Source organism: Chelonia mydas, chromosome 27, assembly GCF_015237465.2.
Source record: "Chelonia mydas isolate rCheMyd1 chromosome 27, rCheMyd1.pri.v2, whole genome shotgun sequence".
In the NCBI taxonomy this organism is placed as follows: Eukaryota; Metazoa; Chordata; order Testudines; family Cheloniidae; genus Chelonia; species Chelonia mydas.
The window spans coordinates 9885205-9911044 of record NC_057860.1 but is presented as its reverse complement, the minus strand read 5'-3'; the positions used below and the strand labels follow the sequence as shown (position 1 = coordinate 9911044).

Here is a 25840-nt window from a genome sequence, read left to right as displayed (position 1 = left end):
GAGGTTGAATGGACTCTGGATGCTGCCAGCACTGCAATGCGTCTTAAGGTGGTCATGGATTTTTATTTGAAATGTATCAATTTGTGGTGAAGGACCCTTAGCTGATGCATATTCCTTTTTCAGCAGTGTTTCTCTAGCACAGGTGTTCTCAAACTGGGGGTTGTGACTCCTCAAGGGTTCGCAAGGTGGTTACATCAGGGTCATGAGCTGTCACCTCCATGGGGCTGGCAGCCCTGATCCCCCAGTAAATTAAATTCACACACACACACACACCATTTTTAATTTATATGTGGGGGGGGATCACGCTCAGAGGCTTACTGTGTGAAAGGGGTCACCAGTACAAAGTTTGAAAACCCCTGCTCTAGCAGTTCCTCTGGGCAGGAACAATGTGACTGATGTGATGAACTGATCATACTCATCCAAACATTTCTGATAGCTTGCATGTTTCCCAGGTCTGGGTATGTGCTTTGTGTGACCCAGCAATCACCCAAGAGGCCCCGGTTGGCCTTTTGTTGAGTGGTAGGGTCCAAGAGCAATGCAGGAAGATTTCTATATTTTGAAACAGGTAGGCACAGCAGTAGCTGGGTACAATAACCTAATGTGACAGCTGCCTTTGGAAAACCCCTGAGGCTGAACACTCAGATAGTTTCAGAGTGTGGAAGCCGCTGAGATGGACAGATAGCAGGACAAAAATATCCAGAACCCCTGACTATCCACTATTGCTTTAAAAATTCCCCCAATTTTAAGAACATCCAAAACTGTGCTCAGGCTCAGGCTTTCCCACAATAGTACATTAGTCCCCACAGATCCATCCATAATAAAAAGCCCTAACCCTGCTTTTTGCAGGCGGGAGTGGGGGGAGGGGAGCACTGACTTCTTTTAAGTAATGGCAGAAGCTCAGATATTAAGGTGATGAGAGTCATTAGGTAGACAGGTGTTAGTGTATGGTGAAGCTAGATAGCTAAATTAGGATGTTTGCACAATGGTAATAAATAGTAATCATAATAAATACTTCACAATTCACAGGACTGAGTGAGGACACAACTGCACGGAAACTGTACAAAATGTGAGCAACATTTTGCAATGCAGCTTGCTTTTCAATGCAGCAAAAGGCACGTCGCCCCCTTTTTATTTTCTTGATCATTAGTATGGCATGTAACAGTTGGAGAACCAGCCAGCTTCCAATATGACTTTCACTTTCCTGAGGCAAAAGTTTTATTGAGTCCACCCTTTGGACTTGGGATAAATAATTGATAATAATGGAAGTCACCTGCCCCATCAAAGGACAGACTCCATCCCACATGTCATTTCGTTTCCAAAGGATACCAACATTTACCAGTTCCCACACCACAACAATAACAGGACAATGGCTATGGCCAAATGTAGACCCCAGTCTTGCAAGCTGCTCCATGCACATAGCTCCGTGCATTCACCAAAGCAGACTGCAGGGTCAGGGCTACATTTTTGCCTAAGGATGTATGATGACCATCAGTAAACACCAGATGCTCCCAAGTACCTTAGTAGCTGCCACAAAACCTAAGTCACGTTTCCAACCTTGGAGAATTTTCATGTTGAAGGGAACATGGAGCAAGAGATTTGTATTTTATTATTCAAAAAAGAAATCTATCTGGCTAGTAAGTTTCCCTCCATGTAACCATGAGCTATCTGTTCGGAGGCCCTTTTTCTTTTCGTAGGTATGTATGTGTCAATTGAATTGTACCATAAGGAGATGCACGTGTAACACCGACAGACTCCGCTCGTCAGCGGGTGGGATTGAACTTGGGACCTCTGGAGCTAAATGCATGGCCCTTAGTTCAAGCTGTAGAGCAGACACATTAATTTCTCTCTATGTGGTCTCGGTGCCTTTAGATGGGACAGAGCACCACACCCAGGCGGTGTGTGGGTTACACAACCTGTAGTTTCACTCTTATGTATTTGTTTAATGTCCATCATGCGTCAGTCAGAAAATGGGCTAAGCACAGCTGGTAGGCAGATGGTACCCGATAAACAAAGCCCTTCCAATGTTACCATGGGGCACGTTTCATGTTGACCAGTCACTCACCACAAGAGGCCAAGCAAGGGCTGTCATCATTTACGAAACCCAGTACCAACAAATGCAGACTGCCGGTCCTAAGTGGTTGCTGAGTGATGCTGCTACCCAGATGCCTTCATTTGATCACACATTTCTGAGTCCCGCCTCCAAGCATTAAAAGCTCAGGTGCTCTATCGTCATCAGACCCATCAATGGCTCTGATCTTCCATTTATTACTAAACCACGATTTTATTACTGCTGAGATTGTTGCTTAGTGAAGAAGATTTAGAGTTGCTGGTAAATGCCTTTGTTTCCTCCTGACGGGGTTACTGTAATCCTTTATTCTCTGGAGCTCCCACTCATATTGTCTCTATAGAACACAGCATCTTCAAACTGCAGTGCAATGGTTTTCACCCTCTGTTTCTGTTTGTCAACAGCTGGGCATGGGGGAGGGGATGGATCACTTGATGATGACCTGTTCTCTTCATTCCCTCTGGGGCACCTGGCATTGAACACTGTGGGAAGTTAGGAGACTGGGCTAGATGGACCATTGATCATAGAATCATAGAATATCAGGGTTGGAAGGGACCTCAGGAGGTCATCTAGTCCAACCCCCTGCTCAAAGCAGGACCAATCCCCAAACAAATCATCCCAGCCAAGGCTTTGTCAAGCCTGACCTTAAAAACTTCCAAGGAAGGAGATTCTACCACCTCCCTAGGTAACGCATTCCAGTGTTTCACCACCCTCCTAGTGAAAAAGTTTTTCCTAATATCCAACCTAAACCTCCCCCACTGCAACTTGAGACCATTACTCCTTGTCCTGTCCTCTTCTACCACTGAGAATAGTCTAGAACCATCCTCTCTGGAACCACCTGTCAGGTAGTTGAAAGCAGCTATCAAATCCCCCCTCATTCTTCTCTTCCGCAGACTAAACAATCCCAGCTCCCTCAGCCTCTCCTCATAACTCATGTGTTCCAGACCCCTAATCATTTTTGTTGCCCTTCGCTGGACTCTCTCCAATTTATCCACATCCTTCTTGTAGTGTGGGGCCCAAAACTGGACACAGTACTCCAGATGAGGCCTCACCAATGTCGAATAGAGGGGAACGATCACGTCCCTCGATCTGCTCGCTATGCCCCTACTTATACATCCCAAAATGCCATTGGCCTTCTTGGCAACAAGGGCACACTGCTGACTCATATCCAGCTTCTCGTCCACTGTCACCCCTAGGTCCTTCTCTGCAGAACTGCTGCCTAGCCATTCGGTCCCTAGTCTGTAGCTGTGCATTGGGTTCTTCCGTCCTAAGTGCAGGACCCTGCACTTATCCTTATTGAACCTCATCAGGTTTCTTTTGGCCCAATCCTCCAATTTGTCTAGGTCCCTCTGTATCCTATCCCTGCCCTCCAGTGTATCTACCACTCCTCCCAATTTAGTATCATCCGCAAATTTGCTGAGAGTGCAATCCACACCATCCTCCAGATCATTTATGAAGATATTGAACAAAACCGGCCCCAGGACCGACCCCTGGGGCACTCCACTTGACACCGGCTGCCAACTAGACATGGAGCCATTGATCACTACCCGTTGAGCCCGACAATCTAGCCAACTTTCTACCCACCTTATAGTGCATTCATCCAGCCCATACTTGTTTAACTTGCTGACAAGAATACTGTGGGAGACCGTGTCAAAAGCTTTGCTAAAGTCAAGAAACAATACATCCACTGCTTTCCCTTCATCCACAGAATCAGTAATCTCATCATAGAAGGAGATTAGATTAGTCAGGCATGACCTTCCCTTGGCGAATCCATGCTGACTGTTCCTGATCACTTTCCTCTCATGTAAGTGCTTCAGGATTGATTCCTTGAGGACCTGCTCCATGATTTTTCCGGGGACTGAGGTGAGGCTGACTGGCCTGTAGTTCCCAGGATCCTCCTTCTTCCCTTTTTTAAAGATTGGCACTACATTAGCCTTTTTCCAGTCATCCGGGACTTCCCCTGTTCGCCACGAGTTTTCAAAGATAATAGCCAATGGCTCTGCAATCACATCCGCCAATTCCTTTAGCACTCTCGGATGCAACTCGTCCGGCCCCATGGACTTGTGCACGTCCAGCTTTTCTAAATAGTCCCTAACCACCTCTTTCTCCACAGAGGGCTGGCCATCTACTCCCCATGTTGCAATGCCCAGCACAGCAGTCTGGGAGCTGTCCTTGTTAGTGAAGACAGAGGCAAAAAAAAGCATTGAGCACATTAGCTTTTTCCACATCCTCTGTCACTAGGTTGCCTCCCTCATTCAGTAAGGGACCCACACTTTCCTTGGCTTTCTTCTTGTTGCCAACATACCTGAAGAAACCCTTCTTGTTACTCTTGACATTTCTTGCTAGCTGCAGCTCCAGGTGCGATTTGGCCCTCCTGATTTCATTCCTACATGCCTGAGCAATATTTTTATACTCTTCCCTGGTCATTGATCTGACCCAGTAGGGCCGTTCTTATCCTCCTTACAGGCAAATGTCTCAGCAGGATGGTGCCTCCTCTAACAGATCCAGTGAAATTTTGTAACGTGTTTAATGATCCCTTAAGGATGGGGTTGGGGGGGGGGGTGTTAAAGCATCGAAATTAGTTAGGCACCAAAGACTCACAACAACCTGGCTTGAGCATTAGCTACAACCGGGTAAAAACAATAGTGCCTTCTCAGTGGTTCACAGTCAAGCTGAAAGGGCATAACAAGTGGGGTCCCGCAGGGATCAGTTCTGGGTCTGGTTCTGTTCAGTATCTTCATCAATGATTTAGATAATGGCATGGAAAGTACACTTATAAAGTTTGCTAACAATACCAAGCTGGGCGGGGTTGCAAGTGCTTTGGAGGATAGGATTAAAATTCAAAATGATCTGGACAAACTGGAGAAATGGTCTGAAGTCAATAGGATGAAATTCAATGAGGACAAATGGAAAGTACTCCACTTAGGAAGGAACAATCAGTTGCACACATACAAAATGGGAAATGACTGTCTGGGAAGGAGTACTGCAGAAAGGGATCAGGGGGTAACAGTGGATCATAAGATAAATATGAGTCAATACTCTTGCAAAAAAGGCAAACATCATTCTGGCATGTGTTAGCAGGAGTGTAGTAAGCAAAACATGAGAAGTAATTCTTCCACTCTACTCCATGCTGATTAGACCTCAACTGAAAGGAAAGATGTGGACAAATGGGAGAAAGTCCAGAGAAGAGCAACAAAAATGATTTAAAGTCTAGAAAACATGACCTGTGAGGGAAGATTGAAAAACTTGGGTTTGTTTAGTCTTGGAAAGAGAAGACTGAGAGGGAACATGATAGAAGTTCTTTCAGTACATAAAAAGTTGTTACAAGGAGGAGGGAGAAAAATTGTTCTTCTTAACCTCTGAGGACAGGACAAGAAGCAATGAGCTTAAATTGTAGCAAGGGAGGTTTAGGTTGGACATTAGGAAAAACTTCCTAACTGTCAGGGTGGTGAAGCACTGGAATAAATTGCCTAGGGAGGTTGTGGAATCTCCATCATTGGAGATTTTTAAGAGCAGGTTAGACAAACACCTGTCGGGGATGGTCTAGATAATACTTAGTCCTGCCATGAGTGCAGGGGACTGGACTAGATGACCTTGTGAGGTCCCTTCCAGTCCTATGATTCTGTGATTCCCTAGAAATGTACATCAAGTTAGTTATCTCAATGTAAAAACACACCTATTTTTCAGTGAAGACATAGCCAGGGTTAACTGGGAACAGGTTTAAGTTAAGCCGTAAGAAGCCACTCCACAGGAAAAAAAAGAAAACTCCCCAGCAAAGATGTAATTTCATGTGAGTGCTCAACTCCAGGGGGTGAGCCAAGGCCTGACCCTTTTTTCCTAGTAAAGACAAGACTTTAAACTGGTTTAAGAGCATCCACACTGAAATTTAAACCAGGTTAGCTATATCGATTTAAAAAATAGTTAAATTAAACCCATGTAGACAAGGCCTAAACATCATTTCCTACCAAGGCAATGTGCTCACATTAGGCATTTATATGTAGTTACACCAGGGCAAACTTTCCCTAGTCTAGACAAGGCCTCAAAGTGTGTAGCTGATAGCATTGCTGCATATAAACAGTATTGCTCATGATCACTCTTATCTTGCCCAGCTCACTTATTGGTATAATTCATCAGCTAGAAGACATTGTAAGAACATGGCAGCTAATAAATGTCACTACAACACACCCACACACACACACATACATATTGATGGAGTGAAAACAAAAAACAATAAAACTGCTCTGGTGAAAGGCCAGAACCAGGCAATAGTCATACATGGCAAGACTTAAAAGCCTTTTGAGGCAGAGAAGATTACAGGAATTGCTTCCAAAACACACACATCAAAAGGAGCGGCACAATGGAGGTTTGGTTTATCGCCAGGGGAGCCGCTTTATACAAGAGAAATCAAGGAGTTGGGGGCTGATTTCCAAGGCAATGGCGGGAGAACTGGGCCATTTTGGCAGATGCAGTTCGCACCTCCTCAGCCCAGAACCCAAGCAGTGCAAGGGGATGGATGGAGATTGCCCTCTGGGCTTTAAAAGGGCAGGGGCAGGACCCCCCTCCCCTTGTTATAAACCTTTTTTCCTGGAAAACCCACTCTGCAGTGCCAGATTGGCCAGCCCTCCCACGACCCCAAACCGTACTGACTCGGACCTTGCAGGAGATTCAAACTGGAAGTGGCACCAGCTTCTCCTGGCACCGGTTTTAAGGGGAGATTACTTGAAAGGGAAGCAGCACATTTATTCCGTTCTGGATTCCACAGCTGGGAAACTAACCGGGACTGACTCCCATGTGTGTGAACAGGAAGATTCTAAACCCCCTTTGCTGTTGCAGCTGATTCCTCTGCTCGCCCTTAGCTGAAGGGCAGCCTCAAAACTTCATTTCCTTTTTGATTAACCCTCCGATCAAGTAATTTAAAGGGAAGGGATTCTGCCCAGTGACACTAATTTCACCCTGATTCATTTCACAGTGTTGTAAAAAACAATTATGTCCCTCGTCCCCCTTCAGAACATTAAACATTGTTCAATAACCATCAGATCTAGTGAGATGAAACTGATGCAGCTTGTTAGAGCAGAAACTTATTGAAAATGTGCTCTGCAGCCAGACAAGTGGATGGTACCTTTTCTTTTTCTTTTCTTTTTTCTCAGTACGAACTTGGCTGATTCTCCTCAAGTTAAATAAAAGGGGCAGTTAACAGTCTCTGATCATCAGGTTTTTAAAGAGACCAGTTCTCATTTTAAACGAAGCTAAATGAAGCGAATTCTAGCTAAATGGAGTAGCTTGATTTTCAGCAGTACTCAGAACCTGCCATGGGGATCTGGTTTAGTGAGTCTCATCTAGCCAAACATTCAGTAGAGCTCAGGGCAGAGTTTGAAGCATTCAGCATCCCCACTGGAGGCAGATTAACAAGAATGCTCCATTTAGGTGCCCCAATAAAACCCAAGGCGCTTTGCTCCCAACCCCCGCCCCCGCCATCATGGCCCTGATTTTCAGAAGATTTCAGCTCCCAGCCTAATGAATTCTCCTGAAAATCTGGCCTGCCGGGCAGCCGGCAACAACCGGAGCTGCTGTTTCGTGGGCATTTTAAACATCTAACCCTTTTAGTCAGGTGCCTAAATGGGAGGTGAGTGCTTTTAAAGTCGCTCTGATTCCTTATCAGTGATCCTGGACAGCAAAGACCCAGCCAGTGGTGCTGAACCAACTGAGAAAGGTTTGGCCCAGAAGCTGCCTCCCCCCGTTGCAGAGGCTGACCCGGTTCGCAGAGACAGGACTGCTTTCAACCGGGAACAACTGGTGACACTGGAGCAGCAACATTCCAAGGAGAGCTATCAGGAGGTACGAAGTGGCTGGTGCTCTGAATCGGCCTGAATGCACCATCAAGGTAAACTGTTGTCCCTGGGATGCTCCGAGACAGCGATGGTCTGGCTAAGGCCCTAGAGAGGAAAAGAGATGGGATCTCATGTCTTGTCCAGGAGCCAGTATGAGCTGATGTCGCTTCTAAGGGACAACCTTGTTTGTTAACTGATTAAATCCCATGACATGGGCATTTCAGAGCAGGACCCAAATCAAAGCGGGAGCTGATCTAAGGGATTACCTAATACTAGAAGACTCCAGAAATCCGGGTTCTGTTCCTCACTCTGTTCATGACGGGTGTGACGTTGAGCAAGTCACTTAGGCCCAGATCCTCAAAGATATTATAGGTACCTAAATTCTATTGATTTTAGTGATAGTTAGGTGCCTAAATACCTTTGAGAATCTAGGCCCACCTCTCTATGCATCATAAGGTGCATTTTACTGAGGGTCCCTTCCCCCATGACAGCTATTTCCTGCTCCATGCTTCAGTTTCCCCATCTGTGAAATTGATAGCAATTCTTGTTTACCTCCTTAGTGGCATAGCAGGGGCTGAGTTATTAACGTTTACAAAGTGATTTGCATGGAAAGTGCTTCAGAAGTGCAAAGCCTGATCATTTTCTTCACACAGGTTTGGTTCCAGAACCGAAGGATAAAGGATAAAAGGAAGAGATACTCCCTGCCTTGGCCTCCATTCTTGGGACCTGTTTTATATAGGTACATGAGCCAGACCTCCTGTATTTCATACCCTCTACCCTCTCAGATACCTGTTCCTGATAAACCCAGAGTTGTAGTTCAATCCCTGAGGGGGCCATTTAGGGAGCTGGGGCAAAAATTGGGGATTGGTCCTGCTTTGAGCAGGGGGTTGGACTAGGTGACCTCCTGAGGTCCCTTCCAACCCTGATAGTCTATGATCTTCCCAACATTTTTAAGGCCCTTGGATAACCTCAGATCTTTTCCTCCACCATTCCTGAGGCCTGATGTCCACTCCAATTTCAGATATCCCCCTCTTTACCAGTCCCCAGGAGCTCACCCTACCATCTATTTTTGCACTGAGAGTCAAGATATTGGAAAGGATGAAGAAAGCAACTCAAGGTTGAAATGATCCTCATCTCCACCTCTCTCTTCTTGCAATAGGATGACAAACTCCATGTATGGGGAAAAGAAGGGTGGGGAGGAAAGGCAGTTCCAGGCACAGGTATTCTATGATACATTTTTTATACAGGAACTAGGAAAGACTCAGGGTAGCAAAATTACATTGAATCAGGCTGTATTAAAAATTTTTAAAAGGTTAATGTTTTAGGTGGGCTCTGTATTGGAGGTTTTTTCCCTTGACATTCAGACCCTGTCATCTGTCTCACAACCAGCCTGAACAGCTGTAACTCCACCTGCTTTAACATTTGATTGATGGCATAGACCAGATTCATCCTTGGTGCAACGCTGCTGAGGTCAGTGGAATTACAGCAGCAGGGGTACATTTGTCTCAGTCTGTTTTAACCATAGTAGACAATTACTTAATGTTTACAAAAAACACACCAAAAAGATTTGAGTGTGTGTATGTGTGGGGGGGTGTCTTTGATTTTTCAATGCCTAAAAATGTCCTCTCCTCGTTGCATGGGAGAGCATATTGGCTCAGAAAGGATCACAAGTTAAAATAGGAATTACATCCAAGACAGAAAACTAGGAATGTCAGAGGAGGCTTTCGAAGGCATAAATGTGAGGTTGCGGGGGGGGGGGGTAAACCCAGATCTCCAAGGGCATTTACATGCCTAAACTCCCAATCTGGGTTAATTCCTATTGATGTTCAATGCAGGCTTTGATCCTTTTAAAAACATTTTTTTTAGAGGTGTATTGTTTTACATTGTAAAATCATATAGTGCAATATACTGGAGTGGACAGGTGAGGAGGGGCAATAAGAGGTTAGTGAACTTTTGTATAGCTATTATGTAGACAATGTAATTTTCCTGGTTTTCTGGTTTTAAATAAGCTATACATTTGAAATGCATGAGAATTCAGTCACTTGTGAACAAATCTGACATCAGTGAGTTTCTCTCCTGCATGTGATTCACCGATCATAGAATAATAGAATATCTGGTTGGAAGGGACCTCAGGAGGTCATCTAGTCCATCCCTCGATTTGCTGTCAATGCCCCCAAAATGCCATTGGCCTTCTTGGCAACAAGGGCACACTGTTGACTCATACCCAGCTTCTTGTCCACTGTAACCCCTAGGTCCTTTTCTGCAGAACTGCTGCCTAGCCATTTGGTCCCTAGTCTGTAGCGGTGCATGGGATTCTTCCGTCCTAAGTGCAGGACTCTGCACTTGTCCTTGTTGAACCTCATCAGATTTCTTTTGGCCCAATCCTCTAATTTGTCTAAGTCCCTCTGTATCCTATCCCTACCCTCCAGTACCTCTCTTCCCAGTTTAGTGTCATCTGCAAACCTGCTGAGGGTGCAGTCCACGCCATCCTCCAGATCATTAGTGAATGATGTTGGAGAGTATAAGAGGAATTAATGCTAAAGGCTGAGAACATCTTCATTTTGTGAAGACAGCTTCCCTACTTGAGCTGCTGAAGAGCATTCACAGTTGAAAAACTTCCCCATCCCTTGGCTCAGACACTGATGAGCCTGTGTGTCTCAAGAGCAAAATCTTAAGGACAAGGCAGGCGACGTGGGATCCTCATCTGGGGCCCTATAGAGTGCTGTGCATTCTGGACCCAATCCAGCAGAGCACTTCAGCACATGCTCAGTTTTAACAGATGACTCATGTATTTGGGGGCTTTGCTGATTTAAGAAGACTGCTCACCAGTTCAACAGATTAAGCTCTTATCCCAAATCTTTCATGATAATGGTCATCAGGTTAATGCTCTTCTCTGAGAGCTGTTTCTTTCTTGATTAAAAAAAAAGAGAGGCAATTCTGGCAATCTTGAAAGCATCTTAAAGGATAGTGGGGTGTGTGGGTAGTTCACGGAGTGGGGAATAAGATAGTTGTGCTTTTCATTAGGAACAGAATGGAAGGCAGATATGGGTAGGCAGACCAGTTAGTTAACTGGCCTTATAGGCCTAAATAAGATTAGATTGGCTCTAAACACCAAATAAGGGGTGGCATGTAATCACAAATCCATATATCAACAGAGAACCAGCAGATGAAGGAAAGAGAGACTTAGCAAGCCATCCTTTAATGAGTACAGATGGAGAAAAATGTCAAAAGCACTGCTGACCGAGCAGGTACCACCTACAAGCTTTCTCAGTATGCCATGCAGTTACAGGCTTAAAATAAAAATGCTGCGTTTTATACTACATTTTTTGCTGTGTAACCTTTGTCACCAAATGCATCTCCCTGAACTTGATTTTTCAACTACAAATATTCCTTTCTCTGTCTCCATTGACTAGTTAACAGAAGGGCTGATGTATTTTTGTCATTTCCCAGGTTCATTTTAGTTAGGTAATGGCAGTAAGTGTTTTTGAGAGGGTGTTTCAAGAGTATTTTAATGTCCAACAATTAAAGAAAAGTACATTTATTACCTAAGCCCAGCATGATTGCTGGATTGGGACCCTAAGTGCTGTTTGTAGGGGAAATCTGGAATCAAACTCATAACTTGCCAAAGAAATGTGATTTCCAAATATCTTGTTTTAAAATATATTTAATTTGTGCATTTTAAGCCCACAGATAGTCTCTGGATGGTATGTGATGGTTAATTTTTTTTTTTCAAAACATTCAATTTCATCTTTAACATTTAATTAGAGCCAGCTCTGCCCTGATGGTTATAATCACGTTGAAAGTCCATGCAAATTCAAGTGCCTCCCAGAGGAAAGGGCCTCAGTACATATCATTGATGCCTTTGAGGAAAAGATTGCTTTGAAGTGATGCTGTTCCTGAGCAACAGCCCAGTGAACCCTAATGTAGAAAACAGGTTTCCAATTCCAAAGACACTGCTTGTTGCAAAGATCATGGCTTAGGAGGTCCTTCTTGCTTTCCTTGTAGCCTCTTTTCCTACAACTCTCTCAATATGGATCAGACCATGAATGTGTGCGAAGGAAGGGTGGCAGTGTGGGAATTAGAAGTTAAAAAATTGATCCCCCCCCTTTGGACCACCTCTGAACGTTCCCAATTGTAAGAACAGAAACACTGTTTCTCAGATAGTTAAATATTCTCCCTTGAAACATTCCCTTTAATACTGTGAAAGATCAAAGATCATTACGAGACTATGTAGGCTTAAAATAGCCTTCCGTAATACCTCACTATAAAGGAGCCTATAATCTCTAATAATATTAACTACTAAAGAAAATAACCTCTTCCTCCTGCTAACAGAAATTCCATTACATGAGCCTAATTCAAGAAACTAAGTCTTGTTGCTGGAACTCTTGATCTTCCTCACCTCCACCCTCCCATACTATTAAATATACCCAGTTGTTCTGCCATGTCTAATATGATACTGTAAATTCTTTGAGCAGGGACCTCTCTCTCTCTACTTGTATTCCGATCTACCACATCTTTAGGCACTGTAAAATAATGAATAGTAATTATCATCTAGATCTCACTTGCTCAGGCTAGGTTCCTGCCTATTCTGGAGAAATCCTCTTGTTCCTTTTATTTACACTTCTGTTCCTATTGAGGAAAATGTGTGAAATAATTTGGAACTGGTTACTATGGGACCAATCCTGGAACATGGTGCAAAGAGATCTTAAAGCTGCACTAAGTGTGCAGCTAGGGGATTCCCTTGGCCTGCGGGAATCCTCAGCTGCTATAAAGCTGATGGGGCTGGGAATTCCCTTGGTGTGAAGCAATCCTCAGATGGTCTAAAGCTAGAATAGCTGGTTCTATGCCGGAGTGTGCATGCCTCCCCAAGTACGGGGCAAGACCTAAATGCTCTGTGCTCCAATGCATCTTACAGGTGTATAGGCCCCTTTGGGGCTATTACAAACTGGTGCAATTTAGAGCAGCCCTTGGGTTTTGTTAACTTGTGCTGGAGGTCACGGCAGGCCCCACTGGAGAGCACTGGAAGCTCTAAGGTGGCTTAGAGCAGAGGATTTAGCCCTGTGAGTTTAGGGCCTAAACCTGCATTCCTTACTTGGATAAAACTCCCAGTAAAATCACTGCTTGTAGAAATCACTGCTTGAACTGTAAGCCTGCTGGGAAGGACGAGAGCCTTCTTGCAGATCTGCAGAGTGTTGTTGGCACTACATAAGATGATTAATAATGAACTAGGGGGATTTCCTCATTCACAACTGAAAATATTTAAAAGACTTTCCATTATGACAAGGTGATAGATCTTAGCACATCTCGACAAATGCATTTCCTAACTAGCAGTACTTACGTTGCCCATCCTTGTGTCCCATAACACATCCATACGTCCAGTCAGCCATCCACCCTCTCTGTATTGTGGCTTTCAGCATGATCTGAGTAGCCATTGCTGTTACGAATTTTATAATCAAACATGCATGTTCAGAAACACAATTTGAAAAAGAAGCAGCACCGTTCAATGAATTAACTTCTCTCAGCGATTTTAGACCCTCTCCCCACTAATCAGACGGAGACTGGGCCAACAAAGGGCATTTTTATGAAGGTTGAGTACTCTCTGAGAGCATTAAGTGCAAAATACTGGCTCTGAATGGAAGAATCTAAACTACAAACACTGCAGAATCTAAATACCTTCAGCATCATGTTTGGGGAAGTCTACACTTAAAAATTTAGATTGACCTAGCTACGTCGCTCAGGGTTATGAAAAGTTTTGTGCCTTGTGCGACGTAGTGAGGTCAACCAAACCTCCAATGTAGGCTCAGCTAGGTCAATGGAAGAATACTTCTGTAGACCTAGCTACCACCCCTCAGAGAGGTGGATTAACTACATTGATGGAAAAACTCCTTCGGTCAATGTAGAAGGCATCTATACTACTCTGCCACAGCATGTACCCACTGGGCTTTTTGTTTCCGCTTTCTGCCTTTGCTTTCTGTGGCCCTGAAAAGTAAAACCCCTTCTACACTACACTGCCCATTTTTATTTCCTTTGAACTCTTGTTAACAGTCAAGACTGTAACATCACTCTACATTAGCCAAAATGAATTTGTCATGCAAATTTCAGGGTAAGTTTTCAAATTATGCTGCAGGGATTCAGCTGTGCAGTTCCAGCTGATATTATTTGGAGTTGTGCAGCTGAAATTCAATGCAGGGAATTTTCCCCTTAATAGGGCTGATGTTCAATGGAATAGAGAAGACATCACACAGGAATTCTTCTTACAAAAGAATTTTTCATTAAACAAAACAAGAGTTGGCAGTAAGCAGACACTGCCAAAGGAAGTAGATATACATTGAGTTCCGGTACAACAGTTGCACATCAAGACACCCATAAACTCCTGACTTTTTTTTTTTTTTTTTTTTTTTTAAGGCAAATGTTATTGGTCACACATTGCTGTTTCATGCTCTGAAAGCTGTATAACTGGAGGCAATCACCAATCAGTATATTTGAAAAGAAACAACAAAATGTTTCTGTCAGTTCCTGATGAACAGATTGTCTACAGGAGTGAGCATCTCCCAGACTTCAGGAGGCAAAACAGTGCCGTCATTCTGCTCAGTCCCTGTAAGGAAGGAAATACAACACCACGCACATTGAATAGGTGGACTAAGATACATTCTTCCTAGCACTTTTCATAGAAGTTCTAACATTACATATGATAGGAGAAGTGAAGAAGGCAGTGTGAGTAGGCAGCAGCCTCATTGTCAACATTCGCCTTTCAGACTAGCTACAGTTCAGACCAAGAAAACAGATCAGCTTCGAGTCAGATATCACACTGCGTAATGCCGGTTAGGGACCGATTCTGCACTCTCACCCCCCTCAGCCACTATACACTTCTCCAGCAGTGCATAGGGGCCAGACAGAAGCCTCAAGTGTTGGGAGAATTGCTTGGGTACAGGAGCTATATCAGGCTAATATCTGAGGCCTTATATACCCCTCTCACAGCCCTCAGAGAAAGGTGGAGTAGTGTAGCCCTCAGTGCTATGGAGGATTCTGTTGTGTAATCCATAGACAGCCCTGGGGAGGTTACTGTAAATTATGCTGTGGGCTGTACTCACTGCAGTAGCAACCTCGAATCTGCCCTCTCTCTCTCCCTGGAATGCACCTTCTCTGTTGTGCCTCCCTGTCCCAGATCACTGCATGAGTTCATTGCTATTCCTATATGCAAATTTATGCCAGAAACTGACAATACTAGTAGATTACACCTATTTCATTCTGAAGGATCCCAAAGTGCTAAACATATAGTCATTAGTCACCCAACAATGAAAGGCAGCAAGCTTTCTACAGTAGCAACACTATCCAATAACCTTTAGGTAGGGAAGTGAAGAAGAATTTATCCAGTTGAAACTCAGCAGGAATCTAGGAAGGCAGAATGTAATCACCCAGCATGAAAGGAGACTGGATTTAGCACCCCCTGGTGTTACAAAAAGTGTCATGGGATTTTAATTGAGCCCATGTGTTCCAGGCTTTGGTGTTACATATTATCAAAAGATGCTGGGTAAAATTTTCAGGAGTGTCTCACAGCCAGATTTTTAGAGGTATATAGTCACTTAAAGATGCCTATAGGTACCTAGCAGGATTTTCCTAAAGGTCCTAGGTGTTTTTTAAAATCCTAGTAGGTGTCTACCTGCATATTCAGGCATCTAAATTCCTTTAAAAATCTGTCCCTAAGTGAGTTAGGAGACTAATTCCTATTTTCAAAAGTGACTTTGGCACTTAAAATTCAGATCCTCAACTATTTAAAACACCTAGCTCCCACTGATTTTTAGATTGATTTCAGTGGGAGTTAGGTGCCTATATACCTTCGAGGACCTGGGCCTTAGTGTTTCAATGAAATTGCAGCTCTTGAGTACCTAAGTCACTTTTGAAAAATGGCACTTAGGCACTTTTGAAAATTTTACCCAATACCATTAAGCACAGAACACTTGAGCATCAAGCTGAGAGACTGATACAATGATAATTCAGAGGAAAGAATATAACTGATCGAGTCATGTGACTAACATGATTTCCTGCAGTAACCTGATCTCACATCTGAAAACTGACCAGGTCCACTTAAACAGCATAATTTCACACTGCAATTTATCCCTCACTAATCAATGTCCATTAACGGAAAAGTATTCCCTGAAGCAGGCCAGAATGCTACTGGCTTCTACAATATTATAGCAGAGTGATTCTACCCATTACCTGCCCGTTGGAATATCCCCTGAAGTTAGGGTATTGCTTTTCCTAGGTCGCGGGTCCACTCGACCTGGGGTGGAGATCACCAAAAGGTCTTGAAGGCTGAACTGGGGACAATTTGTTTTTTGGAATACTGTTTGGGCACTCTGAAGTTTCGTTTGTCTCTTGTCTGTGGAGTTTCTGCTACTCAGATGGATTCTCCTGGAGTGCAAAGCACTTTCTGTGTAAACAAAAGTCAGATTTATATTCTGCAATCAATTTGCACCCCAGACCTCTTTTCCTAAAGTCCATGTCTATGTATCTGAATCTGAGATACAAAGGGAGAAGAGATAGAGGGACAGAGAGTAAGAATACTGTAGGGGCAGATCTGCTGTATTCTTACACTTCGACTTGCGGGTATGCTAAGATTTCCTCTTGTGTTGTAATAATGTACGTTTGAGGCACACTGGGACTATCACCCTGTGTTTCCCCAGAGATGCACTAGGCACTTAGATGATATGATACAAATGTGCTCCATGAAGATGAGACTCACGTGTTCTATTGATGAGATGAGGGTGGTGGCGAAAAGGGAATATTATGGCCTTCTCTCCTGGTCCGAAACTGAGTTTGCTGAAGAATTCTGACAAGATAGGTTTCTTGTCTATTTCAGGCTCTAACAAGTTTTTGTGTGATCTATGGACTTTTAAGTATGAGGCCAAGTTCTCCCTGACATGGGGCTGGTGTTGCTCTCTCTGGCATCCAAATGGCACCAAAATCTGAGTGACTGTGCTTTCACAGTAAACCACGCCAGTTGCTGTTGTGATTGCAGCCCGAGGCTGAGCCAATATTGGGAAAGGCTTTGAAGAAGAATGAATTGGATTATCAGATACCCTGGAACAATCCACTGGTGTCTGGAGCTGGAGGGGAAAATCAGAAAGATCAAGTTAATGAGGGGAAGAGTCAGACTTAGCCCGATGGTACCTAGGACCAAAACTTTTCTAGTGGCCCCAGCAGTTTCTACTGGATTTGAAATTTGATTATTATTTAAAAAACTAAAGGCTGGATTCTCTTTTATGCTAATGCCCCCTTTACATTACTGTAGTGGAGTTTAGGAGCTACAAAGGGGGCAGAAACAACCTCAGAGAAATACCCCAGTTTATGGGGTTCCCAGGCCAGTGCAGAGCTGTCTCTATAGGAGAGAGGCAGTGAAGTGGGCACACTGGAGGAGGGAGGGGACAGTCTTAGCATACTGTTCTCCAGATATTATCACCTCTCACAGGGCTCATTTGGGGCTGCTGCAGCCAGAGCATAGGTTGGAGAATACTTGAGGCTGCTATATTTATGCGGGAGGCTAGGCAGGCCAACAGCTGCTCCAAGATTCAACTGGGGAGCGTACTGCCTTAAAGTCATGTTTGCACCCACTTCCATTCCTTTGTGAAGCATAGGTTTGGAGAAACAGAGATTCAAGGTCTAAATTTTTAGCCCTTATGACTGAGGAGATAACTTCCAGCTTATGTAATGTAGCATTGTCTGGAATGAGTCTTCAGAAAAACAGAAGAAAAATTAGTAAATTGTAAACTATCCCATTAACCTCAGCGGTGCTCCGTTGCTCATGAAGCTATATGCCGGACACCTTGACAGCACCAAGGAATGATTCAACTACCATGTCAGCAGGTGCAGAATGACAGTTGAATATACTTTTGGAAGAAAAATTAGTAAACTGTAAAAACTATCCCATTAACCTCAATGGGGTGCTGACTTTGCACTCTAATGATGATAAATTTAAATGTCAACATTAATCATTTCACTGCTGCTGATTTTAGGAGCAACACCTAGCTATTCTGAGATTGTGGGAGGATCTGGCTTGCACACTACCACCACATTTTTTGTACTGCTCTGACATCTGACTTATCTGATCATTGCTGACAAGGACTGATTTTGTAGCTACTGTGTAATCAGAATGGGCGGTATATTGATCCTGTTGTTTAACATAATAGAGTAGTTTCCATTAGAATTATACCCTTTGTAGAATAACAGAATTATAGAAATGTAGGGCTGGAAGGGACCTCAAGAGGTCATCAGGTCCAGCCCCTTGCACTTAGGCAAGACCAAGTAAATCTAAACCTCCTCAGACAGACGTTTGCCCAACCAGTTCTTTACAAACTCCAGTGATGGGCATTCCATAACCTCCCTTGGAAGTCTATTAAATAATTTAACTCTCTTTATAGTTAGCAAGTTTTTCATAATATCTCATTTAAATCCACCTTGCTGCAGATTAAGCCCATTACTACTTGTCCTAGCGTAGGTAGACTTGGAAAATAGTTGATCACCATCCTCTTTATAACAGCCCTTAACATATTTGAAGACTGTTATCAGATCCCTCTTCAATCTTCTTTTCTCAAGGCTAAACAAGCCCAGGTTTTTTAACTTTTCCTCATAGGCCAGGCTTTCTAAACCTTTTATCATTTTTGTTGCTCTCCTCAGGACTCTCTCCAATTTGTCTACATCTTTCTCAAAGTATGGTGCCCAGAATTGGACATAGTACTTCAATTGAAGGCTCATCAATGCCAACTAGAGTGGAACAATTACCTCTCATGTCTTACATACAACACTCCAGTTAATACACCCATAGTGATATCAGCCTTTCTCAACTGCATCATATTGTTGGTTCGTATTCAATATGTGATCCACTATAACCCCTACATCCTTTTCTGCAGTACCACCACCTAGCCAGTTATTCCCCATTTAGTAGCTGTGCATTTGATTTTTCATTTCTAAGTATAGTACTTTGCACTTTATTGAATTTCATCTTGTTGATTTCAGACATTTCTCCAATTTATCAAGGTCATTTTAAATTCTAATCCTGTCCTCTAAAGTGCTGGCAACCCCTCTCATCTTGTTATCATCTGCAGATTTTATAGGCATACTCTTTACTCCATTATCCAAGCCATTAATGAAAATACTGAACAGTACTGGACCCAGGACTACTCCTGCAGGGTCCCACTAGATAACAACCTCCCATTTTGACAGCAAACCATTGATATCTTCTCTTGGAGTACAGTCTTTCAACGAGTTGTGCACCCATCATTTAGTAATTTAATCTGGACCATATTTCCCTAGTTTGCTTATGAGAACGTTGGATGTGATCATGTCAAAAGCCTTACTAAAATTAAGATATATCATGTCTACTGCTTCTCCCTTATCCACTATGCCAGTAACTTTGTCAAAGCAAATTAGATTGGTTTGGAATGATTTGTTCTTGACAAATTCATGTTGACGCTATTCCTTATACCACTATTATCCTCTAGGTGCTTGCAAATTGAATGTTTAATAATTTGTTCCGGTATCATTCGGGTATCAAAGTTAGGCTGACTGGTCTATAATTCCCTGGGTCCTCTTTATTCCCCTTTTTAAAGGTAGGTACTGTGTTTGCCCTGCTCCAATCCTCCGGGATCTCATCCATCCTCCGTGATTTCTCAAAGATAATTGCTAACGGTTCTGATATTGCTTAAACTTGTTCCTTAAGTACCATATGATGACTTTCATCAGGATCTGCTGACTTGAATATATCTAATTTACCTAAATATTCTTTAATCTGTTCTTTCCCTGTTTTGGCAGTCCTTCTCCCCTGTTAATATTAATTGTGTTGAGCATATGCTCGCATTAAACTCTTCAGTGAGCCTGAAGCAAAGTAGGCAACAGACAGTTTGTAGGCTGGCTCTGGGGCCCACATTAAGTGTCATTTCCAGTCTGAGATGGATGTTTGAATGGACTGGAGATAGAAATATAGGCAAACTACTACAAATATATACTTACTAGTGTTCTGCTACTTACTATTAATCTTATGTTCATATCTGCTGCAGAGTGATGACCATGTACTTTGTGGTCCCTCAGGTCAGGGTTGGAGTTGTACTGGTCCAGGGCACTAGTTGAGTTCTGCACTATCAAGTTTGGCATGGAGCTGTAGTGCCGTACTGCTTGTTTTTCATGTGCATTTGAATACTCGTGAGTTTTGGTGTGCTCTTTTTGTGGGATGCTTGATTCCCCGTTAACTATTTCTTTCTTTGTTTCTTTTTCACCTGAGAAACTCTGAAGCAGAAGAGGAGTGCCAGGTCCTGACTCTGAACAAAGATAATGCTGAGAATGGAAAAAAATTAATTAAATCTCATATGAATAAAGAGCAACGCTGTTGCCAGAAGAAGAGCTGGGGCCAGTTTCTCTGGTGTAAACAGCACAAAAGGGCCATATTCTGGTTGTAAATGGCCAGTGGAGAATTTCCCTTGTGGAGGGGAAATCTCCATTTGTATAAACCTAGGGGAGGCATGTCCAGTGCCACATGACCCCTCACTAATCTGGTATAGGGGGACTGCTGAGGGAAAGAGGAAACATTCTGGTAGTGTGGCACAGGAGAGCTCCACTGCACCAATCCTCTACTGGCATAAGGTCCCTTAGAGATTTTATGCCAGAAATAAAGTTAGAGAAACACACTAATTGATGCTGTAACTGGATCCCTGGTGGACCACCTCTGTGTCGGGCTGACCTCAGACAGGGGAGAAATGAGCACCAGTTATCTTGTCTTCAGCAGTGTTTTTAGAAAACACTTCTGATGTCTGACAAAAGGTGACAACCAGATCTAGGCGACGATATTTGCTTATAGGATGCACATATTTGCCTACATGAAAAGTCTGTAGATGATTAGCCTAGGGTCCCTCACCTGCATGAGTGGAGAAAATTGAAAGTTTGTGAACACCAGTGGAGTCTTTTTATATATAATATGCCCATCACCATTATTATCCCATCTCATTAGTTTTCTTGTGGATGTTCTATTTCTGACCTTCGAACTTCTATTTCCCATGCCCCAAGAAGTAGGAGAATTAGTGAAAAATCAACTGAATCTTTCCCTTGCATTATACCTGTCTTAATCCTTGTGCCGTAGCTGTCCTACTCACTAACTTCTGTTTGGAAGTCTTTATCTTCTCAGACCCAGACTCCCCCAGCAGCTCTATCTTCTTCTCTCGCAAATGGGCTGTTTTCTGCTCGTGCTTCATTCGCAGCTCCTGTAGCTGCAGCCTGTAGATAGAGATACAAATAGGTCCTAACAGGTCTAAAATAGTTCTGATGATACAAGTCCCACGGACTGGATCTTGGCTACAAATTCTGCCTTATATGGAACAAGTCTGGCCAGATCTAGAGGCAACATGATTCAGAGTATTGAGCTCTGCGCTGAACTCTGGAATTCTAATCCTGGCTTTGACATGGATTTGTGAGCAAGTCACTTAACCTTTGTGTGTCCATTTCACCACCTGTCAGATTAGGATTGATAATACTCATTTACCTATCTGACAGGGCCGTCTCAAAGAACCATCAGTTAATGTAAAGTGTTATGTAAGTGATAGCTATTATTATTTAACATGAATTCAGAATGCATCCTCCACCCTACCTAATGAAAACTGAGCTGGAAATCCTCCTTACCTAGCATGTTCTTCTCGTGCCCTGGAAGCTGCAGTCTCCTGAAAGAGTGAATTGTTGTGCTGGAAAAACTTATCATATTTGTCCAAATCAGATTTGGGGTAAATTCTGCGAAAACCACCTAGGTTTTTCTCCTCATATTTCTCAGCTTGTTTCAACCAAGTGGCTTGGCAGTTTCTATACTTCTCAGCCCTGAAAAAAGAAATTCAGGTATAACCATTAACAAATCATGTGGGATACAGGCTTGGTACTAGGAATTTATGTTGCTATAACTACATTGCTCACATCCCTGAGCAAAGCAGTTATACCGACCTGACTCCCAGTCATTGGGAGGGCTTCTGTCATTGACATAGCTACTACCTCTCCGGGAGGTGGAGTACCGGAGTCGACGGGAGAGTGCTCCGTGGTCGATTTTTCGTGTCTAGACTAGACACAATAAATCAACCCAGTCATAGATATAAAGGGAAGGGTAAACACCTTTAAATCCCTCCTGGCCAGAGGAAAAACCCTTTCACCTGTAAAGGGTTAAGAAGCTAGGATAACCTCGCTGGCACCTGACCAAAATGACCAATGAGGAGCTGGAAGGGGGGAGAAACAAAGGTTCTCTCTGTCTGTGTGTTGCTTTTGCCGGGACCAGAGCAGGAATGCAGGTCAGAACTCCTGTAAAGGGCTAATAAGCAATCTAGTTAGGTATGCGTTAGATTCTGTTTTGTTTAAATGGCTGAGAAAAGAAGCTGTGCTGAATGGAATGTATATTCCTGTTTTTGTGTCTTTTTGTAACTTAAGGTTTTGCCTAGAGGGATTCTCTATATTTTGAATCTGATTACCCTGTAAGGTATTTACCATCCTGATTTTACAGAGGTGATTCTTTTACTTTTTCTTCAATTAAAATTCTTCTTTTAAGAACCTGGTTGTTTTTTCATTGTTCCTAAGATCCAAGGGTTTGGGTCTGTGTTCACCTATGCAAATTGGTGAGGATTTTTATCAAGCCTTCACCAGGAAAGGGGGTGTAGGGTTTGGGAGGATTTTGGGGGGAAAGACGTTTCCAAGCAGGCTCCTTCCCTGTTATATATTTGTTAGACGCTTGGTGGTGGCAGCAATAAAGTCCAGGGGCAAAAGGAAAAATAGTTTGTACCTTGGGGAAGTTTTTACCTAAGCTGGTAAAAATAAGCTTAGGGGGTTTTTCATGCAGGTCCCCATATCTGTACCCTAGAGTTCAGAGTGGGGAAGGAACCTTGACATGGTGGCAGAGCGGTGGGATTAACTTGAAATCATTTTGAGATCAATATACTTTCAAAGCTGGAGGGGGAGAGAACCTTTGTTTCTCCCCTCCTCCAGGTTTGAAAGTATCTTGTCTCCTCATGCGTCATTTTGGTCAGGTGCCAGCGAGGTTATCCTAGCTTCTTAACCCTTTACAGGTGAAAGTGTTTTTCCTCTGGCCAGGAGGGATTTAAAGGTGTTTACCCTTCCCTTTATATTTATGACAGACCCCCACTGGATCGATCACTGCCCCTTGATCCAGCGGGTAATGTAGACAAGCCCATAGCTACCATCTCTCCAGGAGGTGGAGTACCTACGCCAACAGGAGAAGCCTTCCCTTCAGTATAGGTAGCATCTTCACTGAAGCACTACAGCGGCGCAGCTGCAGCATTTGAAGTGTAGCCAAACCCTCGGAGAAATCTCCAGAGCAGGAGTTATTTTCATTTCACACTGTAATTGCATCCCTAATCCTGTCTTCTTAGTTTTGGTGAAATGTAGAATGGTTCTCATTTATCTTCCTACATAACCTATAACATAAATTTAAAGATTATCTGCAAAGGCAAAAAAAATGAGCTTGTCTTTCTGGTTTCCCTATGGTTGTTAACGAGGGCCTGAAATTTTATTTTATTTTTTGCTTGTTTTTTACATTAGAAATTCGGGAACTGTCTAAGCTGGAAGACTCTATGATGACTAAAGAACTAGTTAAATGATGCCATCACAACAACCAACAAAGTGAAAGATGAGCTATCAAGAGGGGAAAGAATTTTTTGTCAAGTCATTTTTGTTACTTTAAACGAATTGTTCAATGAAATGTTAATTAACATTTTGAATAAAGGAATACTTTGTTAAACATTCAGCACCCTCACTTTTTCAATTCAGTTGTGAAGAGCTTATAGTAAACAGCCCTTACACATCCCAGTGGTGTGCCAACAAACCAGGAAAGACCAGACTTTACATTCCTGGTATTTTGAAGGTTAAAAAAACAAGAAAGAAAAAAACCTTTAAAAATATCTGTGCAGGCCATCTGTATACATCATAAAGAAGCAAAAAAAAAAAAGGTCATAAACTAATTAAAAAACATTGTTTGCAGGTCACCTTAAAATTATGGCTCACATAATCTGAGGAAATTAGTTGAAGCTGTATGAGAACACACCTGGTCTCTCGAGAACAGCATTGCTTCAGGAGTCTCTCCTTTCCTCGCCTTCTCTCTTCTTCTAGGATTTTTCTCTTGTCACAGGCCCCTAAATTTATCAGAACCAAAGTGTCATATAGCAGCTGGTCCTTCACTTCTTTGTCTAACCAGGAGTCCGTGGTGAAGCTTGGAGAGTGATTCACCTGAAACAACAAGAATGTAATCTATTTGCTGCAGTTGAGATGCAATGGAAATTACAACTCGGGACATTAAATTAGTCTGAAATCTAGATTACTGGGGATTCCAGTTTAGAATCTAGAGTTGGCAAGGATCCTTGCCAGACTTCAATGTATGATACAGGTGTATAGTAGGATTCCATGGGCCAAATTCAGAAGTGACATAATGGGTGGGATAGATTTGGGAGAAAACAGGTGCAAGTGGCAGAGTGATGTAGCTTGAACCAATTTAGTACTCAGTGCAAGATCAATAACATATTAATTTGATATGCTGTGAGGACCAAATTCAGGCTCTGGTATTAGCAAATGCAGCTCCCATTGAGGTTAATGGATACCCCTGGAAGATTCCTTTGTTCAAAGAACTGGAGAGTAAGGCTGTCCCCATGAGCTAGACTCCCACATACAGGAACAGATTTAAATTTCAAGGCTACAGATCAATGTGACTGTCTGTAGGAATGACTATTATTAGTTTATCTGCAGTCTAACCCCCTCTGCTGGTCATCCATCAGGAATAATGTAGGAAATGCTACAGGATGGACTTTTGTTAGGAGATCTAGAGAAACGATAAAGGCAAAAATCGGTGTTAAGGAAGAGGTTGGCGATAGCAACTCATTTGGCTGAATTTGGCCCCACAGGCAGGGAAGGGTGAAAAAAGGATACCAGTTCATGGTATGGATTTGTTATGAGATCTAAGAGACTTTTGCTGTGGTTCTTACCTCAAGCAACCAGGGTTTGAGTTTGTGATCCAACAGAATATCAAATCCTAATATTTCAAAGCAAGCGCTACCCACAGTGTGGTTGGGGAAGCAAGTGTGATAGTTATGTTTGATAATAGGATGTGCTGATATCAGGGTTTTAATAACAACATCTTCTATATTCCGCCACATCTGGTCGGTATCATAGCTATGCTTCTGCATGTACTTATTAAAGGTGGAGAGCTTCCTATGAAGAAAAAAAGGAAGTTGGTAGCCCATATTAATGGCAAATCAGTTCACAGTAAGCATTTTTCTGTATCTTTCAATGCTGCTTAAGTTAAGCATAGAAATTTGGGTCTCATGGAGATCCACGTACCCACAGAAACAAAATAAGGATTAACAGAACAAGTTGTTAGTCAAACTCTTGCATAGATCAATATTAGAGCTTCTCAGACATTGAGGATGGGAGACACACTAATACGTAGGGTCTCAACCAAATATGCTATGAATGTCAGTGAAGTGTGTCCTGCCTGCCTTTACCATGTTGCTAATAGGGAGAGGATCCCAGATATATGGGAAGGGATTCCCTGTACGAAAAAGAAGAACCATTGTTCTAATTAACCTCTTGCTCTTAGGACAATCCTATGCTTGAAAATTGTATTAGTATAACCACATCAGTTGGGGGCGAGGTGATTTTTAATGATATAGTTATACTAGCATAAGCCCTAGCATGGACACAGTTATACTGGTATAAAGGTGCCTTATACTAGTATAATTATTCCTGTTCCTATATGGGAATGGCTATACCAGCATAAAGCACCTTTATACTAATATAACTGCGTCCACACTAGGGAAGCTGTACAGCTTTAACTTAGAGCAGTACAACTTTCATGTGTAGACCAGGCTTTAGGATAGGAAATGGAAAGAAGCCACACATTATTGGACAGTGACCTACGCCTTGTCTA

The 25840-nt window shown here is 42.9% G+C and overlaps 1 protein-coding gene across 4 annotated transcripts in view; it reads right to left on the bottom strand.

Annotated features, from left to right (window-relative positions):
• Positions 1–13999: 13999 nt before the first annotated feature.
• The window catches only part of TTLL6 (tubulin tyrosine ligase like 6), a 30761-nt gene continuing 18920 nt past the window's right edge, over positions 14000–25840 (bottom strand). For 3 of the 4 annotated variants that reach the window (XM_043536977.1, XM_043536976.1, XM_043536979.1), the window contains 8 exons: positions 24897–25122; positions 23966–24147; positions 21556–21744; positions 20997–21153; positions 19918–20220; positions 16637–17000; positions 16111–16324; positions 14000–14488 (listed from right to left, as the gene is read on the bottom strand). In XM_043536977.1, the coding sequence (XP_043392912.1) occupies positions 14482–14488; positions 16111–16324; positions 16637–17000; positions 19918–20220; positions 20997–21153; positions 21556–21744; positions 23966–24147; positions 24897–25122 (1642 nt within the window). In that variant the 3' untranslated portion in view covers positions 14000–14481. The remainder of the gene's footprint in view (positions 14489–16110; positions 16325–16636; positions 17001–19917; positions 20221–20996; positions 21154–21555; positions 21745–23965; positions 24148–24896; positions 25123–25840) is intronic. The other variant, XM_027824483.3, reaches the window with a different exon arrangement.